The 20,620-nt window shown below is 54.8% G+C and overlaps 1 protein-coding gene across 1 annotated transcript in view; it reads left to right on the top strand.

Moving 5' to 3' along the window:
• mmp24 (matrix metallopeptidase 24) overlaps nucleotides 1-20,081 on the top strand; it is a 35,279-nt gene extending 15,198 nt beyond the window's left edge. Inside the window, exons 2-10 of the mRNA XM_033042091.1 lie at nucleotides 4,911-5,059; nucleotides 5,510-5,626; nucleotides 5,902-6,206; nucleotides 11,295-11,456; nucleotides 12,249-12,463; nucleotides 14,882-15,020; nucleotides 15,490-15,640; nucleotides 16,400-16,515; nucleotides 17,564-20,081. Of these exons, the coding sequence (XP_032897982.1) occupies nucleotides 4,911-5,059; nucleotides 5,510-5,626; nucleotides 5,902-6,206; nucleotides 11,295-11,456; nucleotides 12,249-12,463; nucleotides 14,882-15,020; nucleotides 15,490-15,640; nucleotides 16,400-16,515; nucleotides 17,564-17,901 (1,692 nt within the window). The 3' untranslated portion in view covers nucleotides 17,902-20,081. The remainder of the gene's footprint in view (nucleotides 1-4,910; nucleotides 5,060-5,509; nucleotides 5,627-5,901; nucleotides 6,207-11,294; nucleotides 11,457-12,248; nucleotides 12,464-14,881; nucleotides 15,021-15,489; nucleotides 15,641-16,399; nucleotides 16,516-17,563) is intronic.
• The last annotated feature ends 539 nt before the right edge of the window (nucleotides 20,082-20,620 follow it).

Below are 20,620 nucleotides of genomic sequence, written 5' to 3' on the forward strand. Positions count from 1 at the left end.
AAGACCCCCCACCCCCACCCCCACCCCTACAGCACCAGGGGAGTGGAGGGGATAAGGGGCATGACTCCCAGAGTTCAGATACCCCCACACAGCCCTGCAGCACCGGGGGGGGGGGGGGTTAGAGAGGGGGTAGAGTGGGGGTTCAACGTGTGAAGGTGTTGAGTGTAAATCAAACCAGTCACAATGCCTGCTGTTCATCTCCTTTAACTTTGCCCCTCTCACCTTAAAGCCATGCCCTCTAGTTTTTGACATTTCCACTCTGGGGGGAAAACGGTTTGGACAAAGACCCATCATTTATTTATTTGCCCGTGTACTCCACAATTTGAGATTTGTAATAGAAAAAAATCACGTTATTTAAGTGCACATTGTCCGATTTTATTAAAGGCCATTTTAATAAGAGAGCTCTCAGCACCTAGCCTTTCCTCCAGTCTTTCCATCACCTTTGGAAACTTTTACTGCTGTTTATCAACATGAGGAACGAAGTTGTGCCAATGAAAGTCAAAGTAGTCATTATGATGAGAAACAAGAATAAAACAAGGGCCTGTCCCACTTGGTGATTTTTTTCGGCGACTGCCTACATCATTGGTTGACGTATCAGGTAACTGAAAAAGTCGCGGCGTGACGCGGCGTGATGACGTATTGACGCACGGTGTTTCCGCAAGTGTCGCAACATTTTTTTTGTCACCGCTGGATTTTGAAATGTTCAAAATCTTTTTGCGACCCTGAAATGACACCGGCAGTAGCTGAAAAAATCGGCAAGTGGGACAGGCCCTTTAGAGACATCAGCCAAACCTTAGGCTTACCAAAATCAACTGTTTGGAACATCATTAAGAAGAAAGAAAGCACTGGTGAGCTTACTAATCACAAAGGGACTGGGAGGCCAAGGAAGACCTCCACAGTTGACAGAAGAATTCTCTCAATAATAAAGAAAAATCCCCAAACACATGTCCGACAGATCAGAAACACTCTTCAGGAGTCGGGTGTGGATTTGTCAATGGCCACTGTCCGCAGAAGACTTCATGAACAGAAATACAGAGGCTACACTGCAAGATGCAAACCACTGGTTAGCTGCAAAAATAGGATGGCCAGGTTACAGTTTGCCAAGAAGTACTTAAAAGAGCAACGACAGTTCTGGAAAAAGGTCTTGTGGACAGATGAGACGAAGATTGACATATCAGAGTGATGGCAAGAGCAAAGTATGGAGGAGAGAAGGAACTGCCCAAGATCCAAAGCATACCACCTCATCTGTGAAACACGGTGGTGGGGGTGTTATGGCCTGGGCATGTATGGCTGCTGAAGGTACTGGCTCACTTATCTTCATTGATGATACAACTGCTGATGGTAGTAGCATAATGAATTCTGAAGTGTATAGACACATCCTATCTGCTCAAGTTCAAACAAATGCCTCAAAACTCATTGGCCGGTGGTTCATTCTACAGCAAGACAATGATCCCAAACATGCTGCTAAAGCAACAAAGGAGTGTTTCAAAGCTAAAAAATGGTATATTCTTGAGAGGCCAAGTCAATCACCCTATCTGAACCCAATTGAGCATGCCTTTTATATGCTGAAGAGAAAACTGAAGGGGACTAGCCCCCAAAACAAGTATAAGCTAACAATGGCTGCAGTACAGGCCTAGCAGGGCATCAGCACAGAAGACACCCAGCAACTGGTGATGTCCATGAATCACAGACTTCAAGCAGTCATTGCATGCAAAGGATATGCAACAAAATACTAAGCATGACTACTTTCATTTACATGACATTGCTGTGTCCCAAACATTATGGTGCCCTGAAATGGGGGGGGGGGGGGGGGGCTATGTATAAACACTGCTGTCATTTCTACATGGTGAAACCAAAATGTATAAAAATGGCCTTTATTAAAATCTGACAATGTGCACTTTAACCACGTGTATTTTTTCTATTACAAATCTCAAATTGTGGAGTACAGAGGCAAATAAATAAACTATGGGAGGTACACAAAAATGCTGGAGAAACTCAGCGGGTGCAGCAGCATCTATGGAGCGAAGGAAATAGGTAACGTTTCGGGCCGAAACCCTTCTTCAGACTATTTGTCCCAAACATTATGGAGGGCACTGTACGACTGTACGACACTATCTACATCTCTCATCATTTTATAAACTGCAGATGCTTGTTTATACTGAAGATAGGCGGAAATGCTGGAGTAACTCAGGGTGACAGCTGTCTGAAGAAGGGTCTGTGAAAGGTCACCCATTCCTTCTCTCCAGAAATGCTGCTTTTCCCATTGGGTTACTCCAGCATTTTGTCTTCAGCATTCAAACCTCCTGTGCACTCCCTCCAAAGCCTGCAGATCCTTCCTCAAATGGGGTGACCAGAACTGCATGCAATACTCCAAATGCGGCTTAGCTATAGAAACATAGAAAATAGGTGCAGGAGTAGCCCATTCGGCCCTTCGAGCCTACAACGCCATTCATTATGATCATGGCTGATCATCCAACTCAGTATCCTATACCTGCCTTCTCTCCATACCCCCTGATCCCTTTAGCCACAAAGGCCACATCTAACTCCCTCTTAAGTATAGCCAATGAACTGGCCTCAACTACTTTCTGTGGCAAATAATTCCACAGACTCACCACTCTCTGTCTCGGTCCTAAAAGACTTCCCCCTTATCCTTAAACTGTGACCCCTTGTTCTGGACTTTCCCAACATCGGGAACAATCTTCCTGCATCTAGCCTGTCCAACCCCTTAAGAATTTTATAAGTTTCTATAAGATCCCCCCCCCCCCCCCCCCCCCCAATCTTCTAAATTCTAGCAAGTGCATGCCGAGTCTATCCAGTCTTTCTTCATATGAAAGTCCTGTCATCCCAGGAATCAGCCTGGTGAACCTTCTCTGTACTCCGTCTATGGCAAGAATGTCTTTCCTCAGATTAGGAGACCAAAACTGTACGCAATACTCCAGGTGTGGTCTCACCAAGGCCCTGGACAACTGAAGTAGAACCTCCCTGCTCCTATACTCAAATCCTTTTGCTATGAATGCTAACATACCATTCGCTTTCTTCACTGCCTGCTGTACCTGCATGCCTACTTTCAATGACTGGTGTACCATGACACCCGGGTCTCGTTGCATCTCCCCTTTTCCTAATCGGCCACCATTCAGATAATAGTCTACTTTCCTGTTTTTGCCACCAAAGTGGATAACCTCACATTTATCCACATTATACTGCATCTGCCATGTCATGTAAAGCTGCATCATGACTTCCTGACTTATTCCCCATACCCCGACTGTTGAAGGCAAACATACCAGTTCTTTAGCAGTTCATCTAGCTTTGTTGCCACTTTCAACGAGCTATGGCGGTACCGGCAGATCCCTCTGTACATCAGTGCTGTTGAGTCCCGGCATGTACTGTACATTTTGCTCTTGCATTTCATTTGACCTCCAAAACTGCAACACCTCGTTCTTGTCCAGATTAAACTCCATCTGTCATTTCTCCGCCCATATTTTGAACGGATCTGTTTCCTGCTGGCTCCTTTGACAATCCCCCCCGCTGCCGTTAACAGCTCTGCAACTTCTGATTAATCCACAAATTTACCCATCAGACTACCCACCTTGCGTCCAGACCATTTACACAGATTACAAACCGGAGCTCCCAGCAATGGCCGTTGTGTGACACCAGTGGTCACAGTGAAACTCTCCATCCATGGCCCGCTGCCTCCTGTGATGCCGGCTGTCCAGCTGACATGACCTGCTGTGGGCCTTGTGTACATGGCAAACAATGGTGGTCACACTGATCCCTGTGCTACACCTCCAGTTAATGGCTTCCAACCACAAACCAGCCCTCCACCATCACCTGCGTAGCCCAATAGACACAAAACACTGGAGTAACTCAGCGGTGGACAGGCAGCATCTCTGGAGAGCAGCAATGGGTAAAGTTTCCATGTGGCCCTTGTGGCTAAAGGGATCAGGGGGTATGGAGAGAAGGCAGGTACGGGATACTGAGTTGGATGATCAGCCATGATCATATTGAATGGCGGTGCAGGCTCGAAGGGCCGAATGGCCTACTCCTGCACATATTTTCTATGTTTCGGGTCAAGACTCTACTTCAGAGTGATGAAGGGTCTCGAGCCAAACCGCCACCTATCCCTTTTCTCCAGAGATGCTGCCTGTCCCGCTGAGTTACTCCAGCTTTTTGTGTCCATCTTCGGTTTAAACCAGCATCTGCAGTCCCTTCCGACACAGATCAAAGCAAACGATGATCAAGGAAATGTAGAACGGTTCATTGTTGGCTGAGGCGAAGGTGACAACGAGGCGTACAAACAGTAACATTAATCAGCAGGACAGTGACACTCGTGTAGCTGCCATGATTGACTCTCTGTACCTTGAGCTTTCCTTCCTCCTGACGTTATGCTATGTCCGTGCCGGTCCATGTCGGGTCAGCCAGCGGGTACAGCCCAGCAGACAGCCCTAGACCTCCCTCCCTGCCTGCACCCCTCTGTGCAGAGTGGGTGCTGGAGACTGACGGGGTGCCCACACTGCCCCTGGCTACGACCATGGAGGATGGGGCTCGCCCAGCAGTGGGCAGGGGGTGGGTCTGGGCATCGAGGAAGGAGCGGCTGCCTTGGGGAGGGGGGTGGGGAAGGGGATATGTAGGGGTGAGGAGGGGACTGTTGTGGAGGGGGAGTAGTGGGGACTGATCTGGGGGGGGGGAGTGTTATGGAGGGGGTGTGGGGTGGGGGGAGGAATGGAGAAGGGTGAGGGATGTTGAGGGGAGTGGGGATATGAGGGTGGGGGACGTATGAAGGAGGAGTGGGGGAGGGTGCGGGTAGTGATGGGGGGGAGTAGTGGGGAGGGCAGTTGAGATGTAGGGGGTGTGGGTGAGAAGAGGGGAGTGTTGTGGGGTCCGCTCACCACCATGCCGGTTGTCTTTGGCAGAATTGGTTGAAGACGTACGGGTATTTCCTGCCCGATGAGCTGCGTACCTCGGCGCTGCGCTCGGCGCATTCCATGCAGGCCGCCATCGCAGCCATGCAGCGCTTCTACCGTATCCCCGTCACCGGCATCCTGGACCAGGCCACCATCGAGTGAGTACTCCAGGGGAGGTGGGGTGGATCACCGCATGTGGCCATTACACCCAGACACGTGTGTGTCACCCTCCAGCTGTGGGGATGGGGTGATGGAGGGGGTGTGGGGAGGGAGAGAGAGGGAGTGTTGAAGGGGCTATGGGGATGTCCTGTGCTGCTATAGGTGGAGGAGGAGACCACGGTGGGGGGGAGGGTGGGGGTTAGGGTGGGGGTTGGGGTGGGCTGGGGGTGAGGGTGGGGTGGGGGTAAGGGTGGGGTGAGGGTGTGTGTGGGGTAGGCTGGGGGTGAGGGGTGGGCTGAGGGTGAGGGTGGGGGTTAGGGTGGGGGTTGGGGTGGGCTGGGGGTGAGGGTGGGGGGGTGAGTGTGGAGTGGGCTGGGGGTGAGTGTGGGGTGGGCTGGGGGTGAGGGTGGGGTCTGTGGGCACGGTGTGAGCAGCCTGTGCTGGTCTAGGTGGATGAGGAGACCACGGTGCGGGGTGAGTGACCAGCCGCGGATCAGCCGCAGACAGCGGAGCAAACGCTACGCCCTGACTGGCCAGAAGTGGAGACAGAAGCACATCACCTACAGGTAATCCCCTCCCCCTCCCCTTTCCTCCGTCCCTCCTCCCCGCAGCACCCTGCGATGTCGACTCCCCCACCCCATGGGCCCAGGGTCCTGCTGAAGCTGTTGATGGTGGTGGGGGGGGGGGGGGGGGGGGGGGGGGCAGTTTCCCCACTGTAACTCCTGCACCACCCTCCCCACAGCATCAACAACTTCACGCCCAAGGTGGGGTGGGGAACAGGGTGGGGGGTGGCGGTGGGTTGGACAGGCCAGTGTAACCCTTGTTCCCGCTGTCCCGGCAGCATCAACAACTTCACGCCCAAGGTTGGCGAGGGTGAGACACGTCGGGCGATCGGCCGTGCCTTCCAGGTTTGGCAGGATGTGACCCCGCTGAGCTTCCAGGAGGTTCCCTTTCACGATATCAAGAGTGGCAAGAAGGAAGCAGACATTATGATCTTCTTTGCGTCTGGTTTCCATGGCGACAGCTCCCCATTCGATGGGGAGGGGGGTTTCCTGGCCCACGCTTACTTCCCCGGGCCAGGGATCGGCGGCGACACGCACTTCGACTCCGACGAGCCCTGGACGCTGGGGAACTCCAACCACGACGGTGAGAGCAGCCTCCGCCCCAGTGCCGCGCGGTAGCGACGTTCTGCCCGCGTTCCGTCTCGGTGCCCGCGTTCCGTCTCGGTGCCCGCGTTCCGTCTCGGTGCCCGCGTTCCGTCTCGGTGCCCACGTTCCGTCTCGATGCTGCCGTGATGCCACCGTTTGGTTACTGTGCCAGCGTTCGGTCGTGGTGGCCCACAGATGACGGTCATGCTCACCGGGGTACGGCCCCCACCAAGCACTGACTCGCTGCTCTCATCATGGGGGTGACGGGGACAGTGGTCTCGAGGCCTCCTCCACCCATCGTTCAGCCTCGACCCATCGGGAGGGGGGTGGGAGGGAGGGGGAGAGGAGGAGGGGGGAGGGAGGGGTGGAGTTGGGGGAAAGGAGGAGGGAGAGAGGGGGGAGAGGAGGAGGGGGGGAGAGGGGGCGGAGGGTGGGAGGTGCTCGGGCTCAGTGTTGGTCATGTTACACTCTGCCCCGTACATGTCTCACCCCCAGGGTAGCGCACACAGTCCCTAGTCTGGGTGTGGGGGGTCTAAAACCGAAGGGCACTGAAGGGGAGAGGGGAAAGATTTTAAAAGGACCTGAGGCGCATGATGTTCACATGGAGTGGGCATTTGGATCGGGCTGCCAGAGGTGGGAAATGGACCAGTCACAGGCATTTAGGTCTAGCACGTGAGGGCACCTTGGTCAGTATGTACAAGATGGGCCAAAGGGTCTGGTTCCATGCGCTCGACTCTCCCTGATCAGTTTAACTCCACATGACTGGCTTGGGTCCACATCCCTTAAAACCTTCACCTAATAAAAATCTCTGAATGTCGCTCCTAAATTCCCCAGTTGACCCTCGCCCTCGAAGATACGCCTGCTGCTGTTCTAGACACATAGGCAATAGGTGCAGGAGGAGGCCATTTGGCCCTTCGAGCCAGCACCGCCATTCATTATGATCATCCACAATCAGTAACCCGTGCCCGCCTTCACCCCATATCCCTTGACTCCGTTAGCCCCTCGAGCGCCATCTGTGTTAAAACTCCTCACCCCGGGCTCACCCTGCTCTCTTCTCCCATCTCTACCACAGTGGATCGAGCTGCCGGAGGAGGTAGTTGAGGCAGGAACTATCGCAACATTTAAGAATGTTAGACAGGTACATTGATAGGACAGGTTTGGAGGGATATGGACCAAAGGTGGGCAGGTGTGGCTGGGACACGTTGGCCGGTGTAGGCAACTTGAGCCGGTCTCCACGCTGTATCTCTCTATAACTCTACGACAGTCATAAAAGTAACACTCTTACCTTGGTCTTACTGAGGACAACAAGAAACTGTGGACTTTGTGCAAGGTGTTCCTCTCGGCAACCCACTGCCCTGATGCAGTGTCTGCCTCAGCCTGGCCCCAGTGACGGCAACACTCTGGGGACTTGTCCTCGCCTGGGTTTCCTGTGGGTCAATCCAGTGGCTTCCAGAGAGTTCCGGGGCGTGCGGACCTTCATACGGAGCAGTCTCCGTTTGCCCTGGGTATAGCCATTGGGCCCCACTCCAGCCTCTGCCTGTCCCCACTGTCCACCCGTCTTCCCTGCTCCCTCTCTCCCTCTAGTGCTCCCAGTCACCCCCTGAGCATGGCTCCGTCTGCCACTCTCCTCAGCCCGTGCCTGTGTCTGCCTGGCATTGAGTTGCAGCTGAGGTGGCGGCCCTGCATGTAGAGGTCTCTGCACAAAGCCCTGTGTGTGTGTGTGTGTGTGCTTCACTCCCCCTGATCAGCCCCTGTGTCTGTGAGACACTCCCTGTGCATGATGGCTCAGCTCGCTGGCAGAGCGGGGCCAACAATGCATCACTGGGGTCGTGGGGAGCGGGATCCCGAGAGACTGGCGGCCGGGCCCCGAGCGAGCCTTGTGCTGGGGGAACCTGCCCCTCACCTAAAACCTGTGCCCTTTAGTTTTATCCTAGAGAATAAACAGTGACTCTCTACCTAGCTGTGGTCCCTTTGATTTTATACAACTCCACAGCGTCACCCTTGGGCCTCCCTTGTTCGAGTGAAACGGCCCGTTCCCCCACTTGTAGCCCATCCTTCCCCCCCCTTATGTCCCGGTCCCGACCCCCTCCCAGAAACCACCTTGTGGAGACACAGGAACTGCAGATGCTGGGATCTGGAGCAAAGAGCAGAGTGCTGGAGTAACTGGGCAGGTCAGGCAGCATCTGTGGAGGCAGAGGGAGAGAGGAGGTTTTGGGTGAAGACCCTGCGTCAGGAGCCTAGTGAATGTTCCCTGACCCTCTCCCACGTAGTGCCTTGAGTATGGACCCTGATCCTGGCCTCCTGGAGTGCTGGACATCCGGGCAACTGCAGATGCTGGTTTGCAAAAGAAAGACAAAGTGCTGGATGAACTCAGCAGTTCAGGCAACATCACTGGAGAACTGTAGTGTGAAGACGGTCTGAGCTGAAACGTCACCTATCCATGTTCTCCAGAGATGCTGCTTGACAAGATGGTGCCGAGAACGATGGGTGACATGTGTAGGAAGGAACTGCAGGTGCTGGTTCAAACCAAAGATAGACACAAAGTGCTGGAGTAACTCAGCGGTTCAGGCAACATCTCAGGAGAGAAGGAATGGGTGGTGTTTCGGGTCGAGACCCTTCTTCAGTCTCAACCCGAAACGTCACCCAGCGCCAATTGGAGGAACAGCACCTCATAGTTTGCTTGGATAGCTTACACTTCAAGTAGCCTTTACTCTCTTTCTCTCTCGCCCCAACCCCTACCCCTTCCCAGTGCTCCTACCAGTCTTACTGTCTCCGACTACATTTTATCTCTGTACCGCCCACTCCCCTGATATCCGTCTGAAGAAGGGTCCCGACCCATTCCTTCTCTCCAGAGATGCTGCCTGTCCCACTGAGTTACTCCAGCTTTATGTGTCCATATACAATTGGTGACATTTCGGATTGGGGCCCTTCTTCGACTGGATGAGAGGTGGGGGTGGGACAAAGCCTGGCAAGTGATAGGAGGATAGGTCTCCTCAGTATCCCGCAGCTCCACTCTTGCTCCCCCTCCCCCCAGTCGCAACAGAGACAGAGTCCCCCTAGTCCTCACCCAATCAGCCGTCGCATACAGCACATAATCCTTTAATATTTTCGCCACCTCCAATGGGATCCCACCACTAGTCACATCTTCCCATCTCCATCACTTTCCGGTTTCTGCAGAGACTGTTCCCTCCGCAACTCCCAGGTTAACTCATCCCATTCCCACCAAAACCACCCCCTCCCCAGGTACCTTCTCCTGCAACCGCAGAAGATGCAACACTTGTCCCTCCTCCCTCGACTCTGTCCAGGGGTCCCGACAGTCCTTTCAGGTTGGGCAGAGGTTCACTTGCACCTCCTCCAACCTCATCTACTGTATCCGCTGTTCCAGGTGTCGACTCCTGTATATCGGTGAGACCAAGCGCAGGCTCGGCAATCGTTTCACTGAACACCTCCGCTCAGTCTGCCTAAACCTACCTGATCTCCCGGTTGCTCAGCACTTTAACTCCCATTCCCAATCTGTCCTGGGCCTCCTCCATTGTCAGAGGCCCAGCCCAAATTGGAGGAACAGCACCTCATATTTCGCTTGGGTGGTTTACACCCCAGCAGTATGAACATTGACTTCCCTAACTTCAAGTAGCCCTTCCTTTCCCTCTCTCTCTCCATCCATCCCCCTTCCTAGTTCTCCCACTAGTTTCACCGTCCTGATTACATTTTACTGTTTGTCTGCCTCATTGTCACCTTCTCCATAGCCAGTAATGAACCATTCTACAGTACAATTTTCTTTACCATCGCCTGCTTTGATCCATGTTTTGACACCTTACCCTTCCATATCTCTGTGCCTCCCGATCCTCTGACTCAGTCTGAAGAAGGTCTTAATACAATACAATACCATTTATTTGTCATTTGAACCTCACATGAGGTGCAAACGAAATTTGGTTTCTGCAGTCATACAAGAAATGAACCAAGACACACACCAACACAATTTAGACAAACATCCATTACAGTGAATCTCCTCCTCACTGTGATGGAAGGCAAAGTCTTGTCTCTCCCCTGCTCTCCATTCTTCTCCCGATGTCAAAGTCAAAGCCCCCGGCGGCCCCTAGCAAGTCCCGCGGCTGTTTAAGCCGCGCCGGGCGATGTAAGGCCCCGCTCCAGGTCACTTTCAACCCCGCAATTCGGGCGGGAGAAGTCGCCGTTGCCGGTGCCCCGTAAAGCGGTCTCCCACCGGGGACCCGCGCGCTCCCGGTGTCACCATCTACCGGAGTCGGGTCGCAGCCGCGCACCACCGCAGCTCTCCACGCTCCGAAGCCGGCCAGCTCCACGATGGTAGGTCCGCAGCTCCGCGACTGGAGCCCCCAGGTAGTTCCGGTTGGAGGCCGCTCCACGGCGCCAGGCCCCAAAGACAATGGAGACCCGACAGGGAAAAGGTCGGGTCCCTGTACAGGGAAGAGACTTAAAAGTTTCCCCCACCCACCCCCCCCCCCCCCCCCCCCCCCACACATACACAGTTAAAAACCTATTACAAACTATACCCTCAACGGGACAAAAAAATAAAAAAAAGACAGACGGACTGCAGAGGCCGCTGCGACGTCGGTCGCGCCGCCCACCCGAAATCTTGACCCAAAACGTCACCCATTCCTTCTCTCCAGAGATGCTGCCTGTCCCTCTGAGTTACGCCAGCATTTTGCATCTATCTTAAGTGATAGGTGGATACCAGTGAGGGGTGGAGGTGTCGATATGCAGATATTTGATCAAGGCCAGAGAAGAAAAGATGTAAAGTTTGAGATGAGGAGATATTGATAGAAGAGGCTCAAAATGTAAACCGAAGTTTGGGGTGCATGGTCTGTGGGTGCGGGGGAGGGGTCTGGTGTCCCTGGGGGTCCAGGATTGGTGGTCGGTGTGGTGGTCAAGGGGCTGGCCACGGTGCCTGTGGCAGATGGATTATTTCTCCTCTCTCTTCCCCTCTCTCCCCACCCTCTCTCCCCACCCTCTCTCCCCACCCTCTCTCCCCACCCTCTCCCCCACCCTCTCTCCCCACCCTCTCTCCCCACCCTCTCCCCCATCTCTCCCCCATCTCTCTCCCCCCCAGGTAACGACCTGTTCCTGGTTGCAGTGCATGAGCTGGGCCATGCGCTGGGGCTGGAGCACTCCAATGACCCGAGTGCCATCATGGCCCCCTTCTACCAGTACATGGACACAGAGAAGTTCAAGCTGCCGCAGGACGACCTGCAGGGCATCCAGAAGATCTACGGTGGGTGGTGCATGACCCCGTCACTGCCACCGCAGGCTCTTCCTGCAGCCCTGTGCACCGTCGCTGCAGATCTAGCCCGCTGCTGCATTGGGGCTGCAAAGCTGCTGGCTGTCCCTGCAGCCCTGTGTGATCCTTACTGCAGCTCTGGCTGGCTGCATTATTGTTGCCTCCTCCGGCTGCATTGCTGCTGTGTCCCCTCCCCCCCCCTCCAAATGGCTGCACCGCTGCTGTGTCTCCTCCCCCCCCCCTCCAAATGGCTGCACCGCTCCTGCGCCCGCATTGTATGCGCCACTGCTGCGGTGACTGAGTCAGCACAGCGGTGAGGGTGACGTGTGGAGGAGGGTCTGGACTTCCTGAGCAGTGGGGCACCTGAGGGGTGTGTCTAATGGCGCAGAGGCCGCTCAGCCCATCTACCCCAATGCTCTACACTGTAACCCACTCTAATCAGCTGCGTTACACCCACTCCCTCCCCATCTCTCTCGGCCCGGGGTCTCCCCGTGACAGACAGACAGACGGCTGGGTGGCGACTAGCCAGTGCCCCTGGATGGACCCGTTAGCCTGAAGTGATTCCTCTCTCTGGCCCGTCACACCATCTGGTCATCTACATGCTGACGTTGCCCCTCCCCCAGCTAGGGGGGGCCAGGCTGGGGCAGGGGTCTCCCCGGAGCCAATCTCATCTCCCTGGGAAGGGATGGTGGGGGGGGGGGGGGGGGGCGTCACGGGTGGGTGGGCTATGGGAGCGGTGTTATCCAGAGAGCCCCTGGCCTGTAACGCTGCCTATCCACTCTACAGGCCCACCCACTGAGAGACTGGCTCCCACCCGGCCACTGCCCACCCTCACGGTCCGCAGGATCCACTCCACGTCCGACCGCAAGCACGAGCGGCAGCCCCGGCCCCCCAGACCGCCCTCCGGAGAGAGACCCTCCTACCCTGGCTCCAAGCCCAACATCTGTGATGGACACTTCAACACCATCGCCTTGTTCCGGGGAGAGATGTTCGTGTTCAAGGTGAGCAACGTTGCCTAGTGTTCGATCGACTTCCCTACGGTCAGCAGGGAGACACAGGGAACCACAGGTGCCAGCTACTGAAAAACATACAATAGTAATGCAGCGGGTCAGTAATGCAGCATCTCTGGAGAACATGATAGACAGTCTCAAGAATGGTCTCGACCCAAAATGTCACCCATTCCTTCTACCCAGATGCGACTTGTCCCGCTGGGTTTCTCCAGCATTCTGTGTATATCTTCGGTGTAAAACCAGCATCTGCAGTTCCTTCATACACTGAACCAGGATAGGTGATGTTTTGGGTCGGGACCTTCTACACACCACAAGGCAGCAAGGGTGGTGGGAACATGGAATGAGCTGCCAGAAGAGGCAGCACAACAACAGTTTAGTTTGTTGTCACGTGTACCGAGGTACAGTGAAAAGCTTTTGTTGCGGGCTATCCAGTCAGCATAAAGACAATACATGATTACATTGGAGCCATTCACAGTGTAGAGATACATGATAAGGGAATAATGTTTGGTGCAAGGTAAGATTGTACATCAAATGATTGCAATCATTTGACAGAAGTTTGGACATGTGCATGGATAAGAAAGGTGGCCAAAGGGACATGGTCAAACGTGAGGAGATAGTCTTGGACGAGGTGGGCTGAAGGGCCTGTTTCAGTGCTCCCTATTGATGGCGTGCCCCGTGCCCAGGAGGAGGTGCTGCTGAGCTGCCGCTGCACGTAGACCAGTGACGGCACGGTGACATGTTGCAGAGTGTAGGGCTGCAGGATGCGCAGGTGCACATGGGTGCTGGTGCCGCATGGGGTTGTGGTCTTGCTGTCCACGTCGCAGTAAACAGTTGCACCCGTTATCAATAATGGCAGCAGGGACCTGGGGAATGAGAGCGTTGAACGAGTCAGTGGGGGTTCGGGGAAAGGGAATGGTGGCTGATAAATCTTGGAGGTCGGTGGGCTTGCTGGAGGTTGAAGGAGCAGCCAGTATTTGTTCTTTACAAATCTCCCCACATGACGTGGTTGGATAGAGGCACACAGCACGGAAACAGGCCCTTTGGTCCAACGTACCCAAGCTGACCAACATGCTCCATCTGCACTAATCCCATCTGCCCACGTTTGGTCCATATCCCTCTAAACCTCTAGACGGTGATATATAGAGAGAGATATAGAACAAATGAATGAAAGATATGCAAAAAAGTAACGATGATAAATGGAACAGGCTAAAAATGCTGGAGAACCTCAGCGGGTGAGGCAGCATCAATGGAGCGAAGGAAATAGGCAACGTTTCTGCCCACTTGAAACATATAAGATTGTTAAGGGTTTGGACACACTAGAGGCAGGAAACATGTTCCCGATGTTGGGGGAGTCCAGAACCAGGGGCCATATTAAGAATAAGGAGTAAGCCATTTAGAACGGAGACGAGGAAACACTTTTTCTCACAGAGAGTGGTGAGTCAGTGGAATTCTCTGCTCAGAGGTCGGTGGAGGCAGGTTCTCTGGATGCTTTCAAGAGAGAGCTAGATAGGGCTCTTAAAATTAGCGGAGTCAGGGGATATGGGGAGAAGGCAGGAACGGTGTACTGATTTGGGATGATCAGCAATGATCACATTGAATGGCGGTGCTGGCTCGAAGGGCCAAATGGCCTACTCCTGCACCTATTGTGTATTGAAACCCTTCTTCAGTTAGCTGCGGGCGAGGTGAAAACGAGTTACAGACAATGAGACTGAACAAGATGACTTTGAAGCTAGAAGAGCGACTTGGGTGGGGGGAGGGATGGAGAGAGGAGGGATGCACGGGTTACTTGAAGTTAGAGGAAACAATATTCATACCGCTGGGTTGTAAACTACCCAAGCAAAATATGAAATGTCTATGTGGGAATGGGAAGGAGAATTAAAGCATCCGGCAACCGGGAGATCAGGTTGGTCCAGGCAGGCTGAGCGAAGGTGTTCCGCAAAACGATCGCCCAGTCTGCGTTTGGTCTCACTGATGTATAAGAGTCCACATCTAGAACAGTGGATACAATAGATGAGGTGGAGGAGGTGCAAGTGAACCTCTGCCTCAACTGAAAGGACTGTCGGGGTCCCTGGACAGAGTCGAGGGAGGAGGTCTGGGGACAGGTGTTGCATCTTCTGCGGTTGCAGGGGAAGGTACCTGGGGAAGGGGTGGTTTGGGTGGAAAGGGATGAGTTAGCCAGGGAGTTGTGGAGGGAATGGTCTCTGCGGAAGGCAGAAAGGGGTGAGATGGGAAGATGTGACTAATGGTGTGATCCTGTTGGAGGTGGCGGAAATACTGGAGGATTATGCGCTGTATGTGCAGAGGGCGGGGGAGCTGCGGGGTACCGAGGATCAGTGTGAGGCCTGGGGGGAGGGGGGTTGCAGACGTGCATGGGGCAGCGGCGACAGTGATCTGCGTGTGTGGTTGCAGGATCGCTGGTTCTGGCGCCTGCGCAACAAGCGTGTGCAGGAGGGGTACCCCATGCAGATCGACCAGTTCTGGAAAGGTCTGCCCACTCGCATCGACGCTGCCTACGAGCGCTCCGACGGCAAGTTTGTCTTCTTTAAAGGTGAGACACGTCCCGCTCCCTCCCTGTCCCGGTCGCTCCGTCCCCCCCGCCCTGTGTCCCCAGCACACAGACACTAGCTGCCCGTCCCCCAATGTCCCCCAACCCGATCAGTGGGTGAAAGACGGCTAAATCGCTGCGGGCTAAAGAGCCCCTGCCCCAGGCAGGCAGCGATGGATGGAGACAGGCGGGGGGGGGGGTCACTCCTCACACAGAAGGGGTGTCATTGACCACTCCCCACACTGACTGACCGGCTACCTCCCACCAAGGTTAAATCATGGGTGTTTAAGGAGCTGATGGGTCCATGATGAGGGGGAGGGTGGTGGGACGGGGGAGATGGTGAGAGGGGGAGAGGTCATGGGCAGGGGGAGGGGTGATGGTTGGAGGGGGTGAGGAGGGGAGGGGTGACGGGACGGGTCATGGGCAGTGGTTCACTCCCCGCACTGTGACTGACTGGCTGCTGCCCCCACAGGGGACAAGTACTGGGTGTTCAAGGAGGTGACGGCAGAGCCGGGCTACCCCCACGGGCTGCTGCAGCTGGGCAAGGGGCTGCCGCGGGAAGGCATCGACACCGCCCTGCGCTGGGAACCCGCTGGCAAGACCTACTTCTTCAAAGGAAACAAGTAATGGCCTCTCCCCACCCCTCCTGCTTACTGACCCCCTCTCCCCCACCGCTCTCCCTTGCTGCCCCTGTCTCCCCATGCCTCCTTTAATGCCCCTCTGTCTCTCTCCACCCCTACCCCTCTCCCCACCCTCTCTCGCCACATCTCTCTCTTAATGCCCCTCTCTCCCCACCCCTCCTGCTTGCTGCCTCTCTCTCTCTCTCTCTTTCTCCAACCCTTCCCCTTGCTGTCTTTAGCAACCCCCACCCCCACCCCAAGCCGGCCGTGTTACTGGATGAGAGTGTGTGGGTGTGTTCGGTCTGTGGTCTGTGGGTGGGGAGGGGGCTGGGATGGACGGACGGACGGACGGGGGTCCACGTTGCACGGAGCTCCCAGGGTGCGGGGTCCAGTCAAGGCCAGGGCCGATACTCCGACCCCTTTCTTCAGTTTGTGGAATGTATGTTGTACAATGTGAATCGTCAGCTCTGAGGACCCCCCCCCCTCCTCCACCAGGGATGGGGCAGGGAGGGCAGAGATGGGTGAAGGGGTGCTGGGGTGATCCCTGGAGCAGGCAGAGCTGTGGGGAGGGGGTGGCGGGAGGGACAGGGTTGGGGGGCAGGGGGGGAGTGGGGTGGGGCTGGCAGCAGCTGCAGGGCGCTGACTGCTGAGGCTGTGTCTGTTGCACTGGTACAAGGAGGAGACCCGGGCGTGGGGTGTGGTGGAGTGGGTGGGGGGCAGCAGGCCAAGGTGCCGTGTGCTGAGGTGGTCTCTACTCCACAGGTACTGGAGGTACAATGAGGAGAACCAGGCGTCGGACCCCGGCTACCCCAAACCCATCACTATCTGGAAGGGGATCCCCGAGGCCCCGCAGGGAGCCTTCATCAGCAAGGAAGGAAGTGAGTGTGGCACAGAGTGGAGGGTGGGGGAAGGAAGTGAGTGTGGCACCGAGCGGAGGGTGGGGGAAGGAAGTGAGTGTGGCACCGAGCGGAGGGTGGGGGAAGGAAGTGAGTGTGGCACCGAGCGGAGGGTGGGGGAATGAAGTGAGTGTGGCACCGAGCGGAGGTGGGGTATAGCCATGACCCCTGACCCTGGGCCATGACCTCTGGGCTGTGCGTGACCCCAACCGTGTCCGACTGTGACCTGTGCCTCGCCGACACTGTGGTCCTGAACTCAAACCCCAGGGGTCACGGGAACGGCCGGTGGGGGTCACTGCCCAACGCCGGTGCCAACAACGTCTGACCTCAACGCCCTGGGCTATGGTGAAGCACGGCTCCCACACTGACCCTGGTCCCCGTGACCTCACTGACCCCGGTCCCCGTGACCTCACTGACCCCGGTCCCCGTGACCTCACTGACCCCGGTCCCCGTGACCTCACTGACCCCGGTCCCCGTGACCTCACTGACCCCGGTCCCTGTGACACTAACCCTGGTCCAGTGACCAGTCCGGCCGCGGGTGATGGCGAGCACGGCTCCCTGCGTTTCGAGTCCAGAATCCATGATTTAATTGCCATAAGTAATGCCAGAATAATGAAATTCTAACTAGCAGCAGAATAACTGGTCTATGTACAACACTCATAACACAATAAACTAAAAGTGCAATAAATTAGAAAAACAATATGGTGCAAAACAACAGTCCTTGGTGCAGCCGAGGCAGTGCGAAGCTCATCACCTGTGCCAACACTGGCAGTGATCCCCAGCAGCACCAGAGGCCATTTGGCCCATCATGCCCGTGCTGTCTGCTGCATTGGTGCCCAAAACTGAGCTGGTGCTGCTCTCTCACCATGCTGTGCCAGTCTGCCCCTGGGTCTAAGTCGGCCTTGCACCGTGCCCATGAGACCGAGAGGCAGGGGTCCGCACTCTAACGCTGGGCAACAGTGGGCAGGTCACTGGGACCAGGGTTAGTGTGGGTTGGACAGAGTCTAACACTGTCTCTCTCTCCTCCCAGCCTACACGTACTTTTACAAGGGCAAGCAGTACTGGAAATTTGACAACCAGCGGCTGGTGGTGGAGCCGGGATATCCCCGCTCCATAGTCCGGGACTGGATGGGCTGCAACGCCAAAGACGGGGACTCGAACCGTGACCGCCACCGGCCGAGTGACGATGTGGACATCATGGTGCAGATCAACGACGTGCCCAGCACGGTGAACGCCATTGCCGTGGTCATCCCCTGCATCCTCTCCCTCTGCATCCTTGTGCTGGTCTACACCATCTTCCAGTTCAAGCAGAAAGGCTCCCAGCAGAACCTGGTGGTCAGCAAGCGCTCGGTGCAGGAGTGGGTGTGAGGGGCTGGTTCACCAGCGCTGTTTGTCCATGAGGCTGGGCTCTTCCGTCCGTGGGAAGGATAACTGGAGAGGCTGGAATGTGAACCCTGTCGTACGTGGTGTTTCCACTGGTGAACTGGGAGTTGCCACCGCACATCGTTCCTGCAATGCCTCATTCATGTCTGTGATGTGCCATTTTGTCAGCCCAGCCTGTGTACGTATACCCATACGTTGGACCTCAGCAAAGAAAGGCAGAGGCGGCGAGGACACTGGGCGAGCAACTCCTCATTCTGCAGTGTTGAACGGTGACTTGTTTGGCCAATACTCACACCAAGACACATCCTTTTAACTCAAAGCATCTTTGAACAGAGACATTGGACAAGCAGAGGTGTTATTGGTGGTGAGAGAAGCAGGACATCTAAAGCCAAACGGACAAAGATCTTAATGTACTAGTGTCATTTTATTACACAATACATGCAACAGAGAGAAGGGAACGAACATGGTTTTGTTCATCTACAGGGGATTCAAATATTTCAATGTATTTTGAAATAAGTGGGGGCCAAAATATCTACAATAGTTAAACAGCCTTAAAACATTTTTTTGTTAGTTGTTTGGTCAAGTCTTGAATGTCCACATTACTGAGTCTTTGTGAATCTTCATCAGTGTCATTTCTGAAGCTGTGAGGGTGACTGGCGTTGGAAGCGGCTGTGACTTGGGCACCAGGACCAAGCATGTTTGAACAGTGTTAGCCTTGCCTGCCTGGTGTAGCGTTGGCCCAGACCCAGCCTGCCTGCCACAGGTCAGTATCCTCGTCACTCAGCCACCACCGCCACAGGGGAAGCTGGTGACTTGGGAGTGAGCAGGAGATGGGTCTGTGCTGAAGTTTGCAGTATTATCGGTAACCATGTCAGGTTGACAACGGCTGAAGGGTTGCATGGGCTTTGAGATGTTGCCCAGGGCACCAGGTGTTGGGAGGCTTTGGGAATGCAGCAGCGTTCCGGTGTGTGGGAATCTCCTTGTGCACGGCTGCACCAATCCCTTTGTTTTGTTTACACTAATTGGAAAATCTGAGCCAACTTCATGCGACATTTGTTCCCATGACTGAGATTACTAGGCCACGTTTGGGGCTGGTGGGCAGTTTGCAGCAGCTTTAGTTTTGTGGCACGGGTCTCGCACATTAGTAACTCGCGGATGAGCTGGTTTAAGGATGAAGTGAGGGCAGGAAGCCATCACTGCCCACCCACCCACTGTTGTTGGTTTGTCAGGTGTGACTCACGGTGCCCTGGGCTCACGGCCACACCTGTACTGGGGGCAGGTGATGGCTGGTGTCAGAGGGGTGAAGCAGGGGCCGCCCCTGGTCTCTGCTGCCCTTGGTCGCCGGGGAGCCTGGTCACTCTGTCCACCTTCAACAGCTGAACCTGTTCAACTCCACAACTCGGTGAAAATGTAGTCAAAGTTTGAAACCTCCCCAACTCCATGGGGAGTGACATGAGCAGAGACGGTGGCTGGAGGGGTGCTGAGGAGTTCCTTTATGCGTTTGGGTGGAACGTTGAGTCTTATGGGACTGAGCTGTTATCGGGACTGAGGTAGGAGACCTTGGTTGGGTTGTATAGTCTGCTGTAACTATTGAGGAACGGTGAAACATTAACTGACCCATTCGTCTGTAACTACATACACCAGGCACCATCTGACCAGTTGACAGGTCGGCCTCTCCATAACGCAATGCCTTCCATCTTTAGTTGGTGCACTGATTGATTCTGCGCCCGATCGCACTCCACCAACACCAATAATCAGGTTCAATGTCCGCGGTTTCTCCCTGTTACCCACAGTCTGATGTTGCTACAAAGTGCATATCCAATTATGGGCTAGAGCTGAGTTTTTTTGGATTGTTCATTTTTTAAGTGCTATTTATTAATATAAATTCATATTTCATTGGTGGTGCAGTTCTGTCCCATACACTCGGCTAGCAGCTAGCGTTGTAGTCGGGACGGCTGCTAAAGTTGATGCATCCAGCCAAGTGGTGGCTGGCCAGCCAGACTGGCCTGGTGTGGAAGGGATGTGATTTCTCCGCAATGTTTCACGCTGCAGTCTGCATTGTTGGAATCATTGAGTGTGAACTGAGCGACGCTTTGTACAGATGTAAATGTTGATAAAAGATGTAGAAATTCTTTGTAAAGTTTAACAAAAAACCACGGAAAGTTGAACGAGCTTGTCTTTATTTTTGTATAATGTTTCCCGCTCTCACTATCACCCAGTGCGATTGTTCGAAGGTCGCTATTCCAGTTTGCTTTAGAAGTGTAGCTGGTTCTTTCCTGAGATGGGAGACACAAGGGAACGCAGATGCTGCAATCTTCAGCTCAACAAAGTGCTGGAGGAGATCGGCGCATCAGGCAGCGTCTGTGGGGCGAGTGGTCGGGCCACATTACGGGTTGGGTCGTCTGGCTGCGGAGGGGCCCTGACCCTTCACGCTGGCGCAGCAGGTAGAACCGCTTCGTCACGGTGCCAGAGACCCGGAATCGACCCTGGGCAGTCTGGGTGGAGTTTGCACGTCCTCCCTGTGACCGCGTGAGCTTCCTCTGGGTGCTCCAGTTTCCTCCCACATTCCAACAACATGGGTTTGTAGGTTAATTGCCCTCTGTAAATTGTCCCCAGTGTGATGAGAAAGTGGGATAGCATCAAACTAATGTGAATGGGTGATCAATGGCGGTGTGGACTTGGTGGGCCGAAGGGCCTGTTTCCT

Source organism: Amblyraja radiata, chromosome 23 (assembly GCF_010909765.2).
Source record: "Amblyraja radiata isolate CabotCenter1 chromosome 23, sAmbRad1.1.pri, whole genome shotgun sequence".
NCBI classification, from domain to species: domain Eukaryota; kingdom Metazoa; phylum Chordata; class Chondrichthyes; order Rajiformes; family Rajidae; genus Amblyraja; species Amblyraja radiata.